Source organism: Prunus dulcis, chromosome 6 (assembly GCF_902201215.1).
Source record: "Prunus dulcis chromosome 6, ALMONDv2, whole genome shotgun sequence".
Lineage (NCBI taxonomy): Eukaryota > Viridiplantae > Streptophyta > Magnoliopsida > Rosales > Rosaceae > Prunus > Prunus dulcis.
Window position 1 is genome coordinate 15,032,349 of NC_047655.1, and position 7,433 is coordinate 15,039,781.

Below are 7,433 nucleotides of genomic sequence, written 5' to 3' on the forward strand. Positions count from 1 at the left end.
CCCCCCCTGCCTGCGCAGCTATTTCACCTACATCACAATGAATGGCAGTTTGGTGAAACTAATGGCCACACCAACCCACAGTAAATACCCAACACCCATGGACCCCAACCCCACACCAAACCCAACCCTTGCCATTACTGAAGGAGGGGACACTGAAACACCTGCCAAAGCAGCAACAGCAGACACTGAAGCCTGGGTCCATGGACTGCAGCAATGTCGAGCCAATACCATGTTCTGGAAAAATCTCCATGCAGACATAGTTAGCAAAATTAAAGAGGGCCAAGCTAGGTGGGGTGTCATAAAAAAGTGCACAATTCGGGCGCGTTATCAAGCCCGGATGCATCTTCTACATATGAAGGCTGTCAGAGGTAGAATTGAAAATGCCCCTGCCAGTGCAGTTATTGCATTCAAAGAATCAGACGAAATGGCTCAACTGAAGCAACAACAACTGGAATCCGGCTTCGAACTATTTAGGAAGTTTGCACAAATTGTGGATGCAGAAGGAAAGTGGGACATCACTGTGGGAGGGGTCATGAACTTAATGGGTCGTGGTCGCCGCATTTGACGGGTATGCAACTCGAAATTGGGCCACAGCGAGAGGGTTTGCCTTGTAATATTACCATGGCTACTATTGGGGACAAACCCAGTACAGTGGACTTTTTGGCGTGGCCTCTTTTTGTAATATATACGTATGAGGTGCCCTTTTTTTTTTGTTTCGGATGTTTTCTGTTGGGGAAAGGGGGCCTCGTTGGTACATATGTTTATTGTAAGCTGCAGGTGCCGTCTTTGTTAACATTGTATTCTGTAAGTTTGAGGTCACCTCTTTGTACATTTTGTCTTCTGTAAGTTTCACCTGGCTTTTGTATGCTGCCAGGTTGAGGTGGCCTTCGTTTTATATGTACGTTTCAGGAGCCTTTCTTTTGTGTTTAATGCAGGAACTTTGATAACTGCAGTTCATGTTGTTTGGCAGCATTCATTTCATATTCGATATAACGTAATTACCTTCCATAGCGTCCATATTTGTAGACTTGTTCCTTGACATTGCAAAACCAATACGTAAGACAGTATAAAAAATGTTATAATAGCTGTACCAATGTCAAATAATGCTGAGGTTACATTGGAATGCCAATATAACACCAATATCGGGCATTATAAAACCAATACAAATCAATAGCGATACAATAAAGTTACAATATGATACCAATATAGTACCACTGTCCTACCAATACGTCATTCATAAACCAATATAAAAACAACTAAGAATGGCATGTCCTGTATCTGCAAGTGTATACCATGCCGTATCTGTCATAAACTAAGGCTATGAATACCATTGGGCCCAATCTATACTTACTGTTGGGAATGGTAAATATTGGAAGAAAAAAAAAATTTCCTTTTTAAAAACACCCCATTAACTCCAGGTTTCATGTTTGTGCACTCACACCATGTTATTGAAACATTGTGCACATGCAAGTGTAACCCTTTGAATTTGGGATGACCCTCTTCAGCACCCTAAATATCGCACAACGTGAACAACAATTCATACCCTCCAAAACAAGAAGATGAGTAGGAGGAGCCTCCGTGCCGGTGAGGGTGAGTCAGTGACGTCTCGGTTGCCCGGTCAAGACGCGACTTCGAGATGTCGCTGGGAAATGGAAGCTGCGAGTTCAGTGTGTTCACGGCTGTGCTACTGTGGGAACGTTGTCAAAACGCATACATCGTGGACGGTTTCTCATCCTGGAAGGAGGTTTCAAGTATGTGCAAGGGTAAGTTTATTTATGTGTAAGTTTTAGCTTACATGTTGGAATTGTCTGTATTCCAAATCTGATGGTGGATGTCTTTGTTTGAAAACATTGCTTCCGTTTGTGCAGAGGAATGGATGTACATTTTGGGAATGGGCTGACCCAGAGATGTGTGACAGATCGAAGCACATCATTCCAGGCTTGCTTAGGAAAATAAACCGCCTGGAAGAAGAAAAAAACGCTGGAAAAGGAAAGATGAAAAACCCATGGTTTTGGGTCTCTGTTTTCTTGGTTGGAATGGTCATTTATTTGTTGTTTTCCAAATGTAATAGGACTCCTGGTAATCTACAGTTGGCAGGTTAAAGTTGGTTAGGTTAAGGATGTAATGGAACAGGTTTTGTGAAGGCATAGATGGTCGTTTTCTATTGTGGTTTCATCTTGGTTTGAAAAGGCAAACACAAACGGCATAGGCAATAACCCCAGGGTCAGGTATTTTGGTATCAAGTCTTATGCAGCCTCAATCGTCAGACCATTTTTTCCACGTTAACATGATAAATAACAAAATATTAGAGGGTGAGGACCTCCCAAAACTACAACTCAATGACGTCAAACAATAGATTATTGGGAAATAGCCCAAAAAGCCACAATTTTTGAAACTATGGCTGCATGAAGATTTGTCCAAAACATGGTATTGCGTTGACATTGCTGTATGCCATGGACCAAGTCTGCAGGGAGTGAATTCGGTGACTTGGCTTCTGTTTCAGTCTCCCCTCCTTCAGTAATTGAAATCGTTGTGTTTGGTGTGAGGTTATGGTCCATGGTCTTTGATTTTTATTGTTGGCTCGTGTACAACTTAATTGGAAGAACAGGGGACTAAATGCGATGTGAGTTAAATATGTGGGGAAGGTAGTGGCTGTAAGCAGCAATTAATGTGATGGAAGTTTTCATTTCAAACAGGTGGGTTGATTAATATACCTGCAAATTTTAATGACCAAACCAGTAAGTGAGAGAGTTATTGGCGGGAGGGATTAGGAGGAGTAATTGGCGGGAGGGTTAGGCGGGATAGTATTGGGCGGGAGTTATTACCCAGGTTGACTTTATGCCTTTTTGTAATATATGGAACAGTTGGACGTTCCCAACTTGGTCATTTTCCCATTATGTCATTGAAATAAAGGAGTTGCCTATTTGCCAAATTCACCAACTCATTCGAATTGACCAATAATGGTTATTGTCTTATTTCTCATTTCACCAATCTCAATTCGTTTCCATTTTGCCATTTTTCATATTTTCCTATTTTCCATGTGTCATCCAAGTTTCCTATTTTTCAATTTTTCAATGTTTCATTATTTTTTCCTATTCCCTATTTTCGTATTGTGCAATTTCCCAAGTTTCCTTTTGTTCTATTTCCAGTTTTCCAATTTTTCAATGTTCCCATTTTCCCCCCATTATGTACTTAAAAAAAGTTGCCTACTTTGCCTAATTCAGACAGTAATTAAAATTGTCCAATATGGTAATTGTCTTATTTCCCATTTCCACAATTTCAATTCGTTTCCAGTTTTCTGATTTTCCATGTGTCCCTGTTTCCTATTTCCAATTTTCAAATTTTAAGTTTTTGTCCAATTATCCAATGTTTTTATTTCCAATTCGACTATTTTCTAAGTTTCCTTTTTTTTTCTATTTCAAATTTTTCATTGCGGTAACTGTCCTTTTGTTCAATTTCCACTTTTGCTATTTTCCAAGTTGCCTTATTTCCTATTGGAGTTCATTTATCCAGTTCTCCAATATTCCAATATTCCAAATTTCCAATTTTCCAATTTTCAATTTTGAATTTCCCAATTTGCTTATTTGCCTACTTTCCAAGTGTCCTTTTTTCTGATTTTTCGAATTTTCGAATTTTCAAATTGTCATGTTTTCAGAGTTTCCTTTATTTCCTATTTCCTATTTCCTATTTCCTATTTTCCTATTTTCCTATTTTCCAAGTTTCCTTTTGGCCAATTTCGACATTTCAAAATTTCCAAGTTGCTTTCTTTTCCAATTTACAATTCCCAAATTTCCTATTTTCCAAGTGTCCTTTTTTCCTTTTTCCAATTTTCCAATTTTCCAACTATCATTTGATCCTATTGCCTACTTTCCTGTTTCAAATTTTTCCTTATTTCCTTTTTCCAATTTTCCAATTTTCGACTTTTCCAACTTTCCAACTTTCCATTTTTTCGTATTTCCGTTTTTCCAATTTTTCTTTTCTTCAATTTCCAATTTTCCAAGTTTCCTTATTTCCCATATCCAAGTTTTAAGTTGTCACTTTTCCAAATTTCCAATTTTCGTGTTGTGCTATTTTCCTATTTTCTGGGGTTGTGTTCTGAAATTCGCAGTAAATGCTTACTTACATAGTCCTATTTGGGGTTCCAATCCACAAATTCCTATTTCCCATTAAGGTTTCGTTTGTTGTCGTTTGGAAGCCAATTTTATTGTTCTTAATGTCATGTTGTACTGCTGTAACTTACAGCCAAGGCGTTAATGGTGTAGTTTTGAATCCCATCAATTTAATGCAACAACAGAAAACCCAATTGACCTCATATAAGTTCGTGCATGCAGCGAGAAGAAAGGACAAAGACATGGATCTTTTGATGGACCTGTAGTAACGGTGAATGCTGCTTCAGTTCATCTCACCCAAGTACATGGATCTTTTGTTGCCTTCATTTTCCCTTCGCGGGATAGATAGTATTGTTCAGTTTGGGAGGCGATTTCTTTCGCATGTGTGAAATGTTGTCTGTAATGTGTATGCATTGTATGTACATTGACTTAATATTGATTTGTATTGTGTTTGTATTCCCTGAATACTGTAATGTGTATGTATTGTATGTATATTGCCAAATATTGCCTTTATATTGCACTTGTATTGTCTACAATTGATTCGTATTGTATATTTATTGTGGCCATATTGCCCTACTATTGCCTTCGTTTCATTTTTAAGCTCTGCTTTGAATCAATACGTGGCATATTGGCTGAATATGGGAGAGAGAAGATCAATTCTGACTCTCCCTAAGTGGATAAAATAGATGCTCAATATGAATCCTTTCCTCCACAAGTTTGTGTACAGTGCCGTACGTTCTGTGTTGTAGGTGCCACACTGGCTTATTAAAATTGATGATTGGCCATGACAAACATTTTGTTTGCTTACTTGTACAAAAGTACATATTTGTGTCAATAACTAAGTTCGGACTGTTAACAATCATTCAGAAGAATGGTAGAAATAAGCTCCACTGTGCCAATCCCCGAAGTTGAACAAAGAAATTGTGTTCGATACACAGATGACATGGGAAACTAACATTAGCATTCTCCAATAAGAAGACTTCTCTTCTTTCCCACCCCTCGTCGATTGAGAAAGAAAGAAGAGGGACAAAACACACACTACCAAGTTAAGGTGACATTACAAACCAAAAAAATATCCTCATCAAACTTATAATGCTCCTTTTTTTCTTCTTTAAAGCAAAACTTCATTCAAACTGAGATAACCACGTGCTCTCGATAAGCACTCCGGAATTATTTGCTCATTATCTGCATAGCCTTCTGTCTCAACTTGAGGCTTGGAAGGAGCTTTGGCACCAGGAGGCTGCTTCTTCTTCATCCCACTCACAATGTCATCGATTCTGAGAAGTAGGCAAGCAGCTTCTATGGCCGTTTTAAAACTCTGGGCCTTCACGTTGCAGGCATCCCATATCTGACATCATAATTCCTAAAAATGAACAGCCTTACCAACAAACTAAAATTAGTCCATTAATTTAGTACTAACCACGACAACATCACTTCCCCTCACATGACTGCTGTCGAAATATATTGGGAGAAGCTGTAAACTAGAACTACTACTGAAGCAAATCGACAATAGAAACCAGAAGATTGACACTTATGCCATATCAATAAAGGGACATATAATGGATACATTTGAGAACAATACTACATTAAAAGTCCTATTTCAGAGCTTTCAGCAAATATAAATCACCCAACAAATTTGAATATTGAGATAGCGAAGGAAATAAAAGAGAGCAACAATAGTAAGCCAAAAAGATATCCACCTATCTTTTTCTCTTTCACATCAGTTATCACACCAGTGCTACCATCAATGCCAAGCCATGATTTTTCACCATTTGCATGCTATGGAAAAAAAATTGTGGTTAGGATCTAAATGATGCATCATATTCTGACCAAAATAATAATGATGCAGCAGAACGTATATAGAAATGACAAATCATAACAAAACTGAACAAAGCCATACAAAACAGATTCAAACCTTTCCCTGCAGCGCCGTCATTGTTCTAATCACATTCACCCCGCAATTCGGAGCCAAAGTACGTGGTATAGGCTCAAAAGCTATAGCAGCAGCTTCATCCGGCCACTGTTTTACCATAAAAACAGGTGTAGCCATAAAACTCCAATAAAATGCATGTAAAGTGAAACCACAACTAATTCTTAATCTAAAGTATGTCAAGGAGCATGTGAATTGAAGTGACAGCCAGTTTATTCACATAATTTAGATTTCTACTTCCACAAGGACTTATTCTTGGACGAGTTTTACACAAGAAAGACCAAACTTTTGGATGAGGAAAGGAGCTTTAACCTTTTCTATACCTTCCACAGATGAACTCTTTTGCTTCAATGTAGCAGATACAATTAACTGTGTAGCACCACCACCAGGACCAAGTTTCGGATTCTTGAGGATGTTTCTTGCTACAGACATGGCATCCTATGACCAGATATAAGGGAGTAAAGAAGACATTTCAGCATAATATATTTATTATACGTAATGGGGACAAAGAAGTAAAACCATTATACCTGCAAATTCCTTTCCACTTCATTGAACTGATCCTTACTAGGACCTCTCAAGAGTACAGTACATGCTTTAGGCTCTTTGCAATCAACAATGAATGCAAAAAACTCATCACCAATTGTCTTAACCTCAAATATCCCAGCGCCTGTACCAACATCAGACTGTTGCAATTGATCTTGTCTGTTAACAATTACAGCCCCACAAGCCTTGGCAATTCGGTTATTATCTGTTTTCCGCAACCTCCTCATTCCGAACCTTGCCATGTCCGTCCGGATCGGATTTAAAAAATGCAAATACAAAACAACACTTACACCTAACTAAACTAAACTAAACTACACAGTCGACAATGCACTGTCGTCTCATGTTTACAGGTCCATGACATAGCCACCGAATATATACGTTCAACTGTCACGGAAATGAACACCCTAATATATTGCCAAATGAGAGTCGAATATTTCGCTATAGTGGGAATAAAATAATGGGAAAAGCTACAATGTGGGTGGCCCCAAAAAATTGCATTTCGCTGCAACGTGTGCCAAATTATGGATTTACAGGAATTTCTTAAGCACAGAATGTCAACAATTAGTTCTAACAAAGGAAAGTGAATACAGCCCTTCTACCATGGAAGACAAGTACAGTTGAATTCCATTACATAAATAACACCCTGCAACCTACTACAAAAGCACCCCACTTTATCGCGTGGTGAGCAAAATGTCAAAAATTGTGCCATGTTACGCAAAAACTGCTTAGGCAGTTTCAAGATTCACAATACGACAAAACAGCCTGCAACTTCTTTCACATCCATGTACAGAATCTGAGATGTCAATATGGGTATGAAGCTGGAAGGACCACCTGCAGAAGGAGGAAGGACC

General features: G+C 38.5%; 1 protein-coding gene across 1 annotated transcript; it reads right to left on the reverse strand.

Moving 5' to 3' along the window:
* Positions 1-5,220: 5,220 nt before the first annotated feature.
* Positions 5,221-6,824, reverse strand: LOC117630342 (T-complex protein 1 subunit gamma-like). Its single transcript, XM_034363078.1, has 4 exons — positions 6,567-6,824; positions 6,352-6,477; positions 6,025-6,129; positions 5,221-5,457 (listed from the first exon to the last, which is right to left on the reverse strand). The coding sequence occupies exons 1-4, from the start codon at positions 6,822-6,824 to the stop codon at positions 5,221-5,223; spliced, it is 726 nt and encodes a 241-aa protein (XP_034218969.1).
* Positions 6,825-7,433: the final 609 nt, after the last annotated feature.

Excerpts from the sequence above, each read along its gene's own strand:
- LOC117630342 (XM_034363078.1), bottom strand. The coding sequence starts at position 6,824 with ATGGCAAGGTTCGGAATGAGGAGGTTGCGGAAAACAGATAATAACCGA. Across the intron at positions 6,478-6,566 it reads AAGTGGAAAGGAATTTGCAG|GATGCCATGTCTGTAGCAAG; the intron begins GTATAATGGTTT and ends ATCTGGTCATAG. Across the intron at positions 5,458-6,024 it reads TGACGGCGCTGCAGGGAAAG|ATATGGGATGCCTGCAACGT; the intron begins GTTTGAATCTGT and ends TTATGATGTCAG.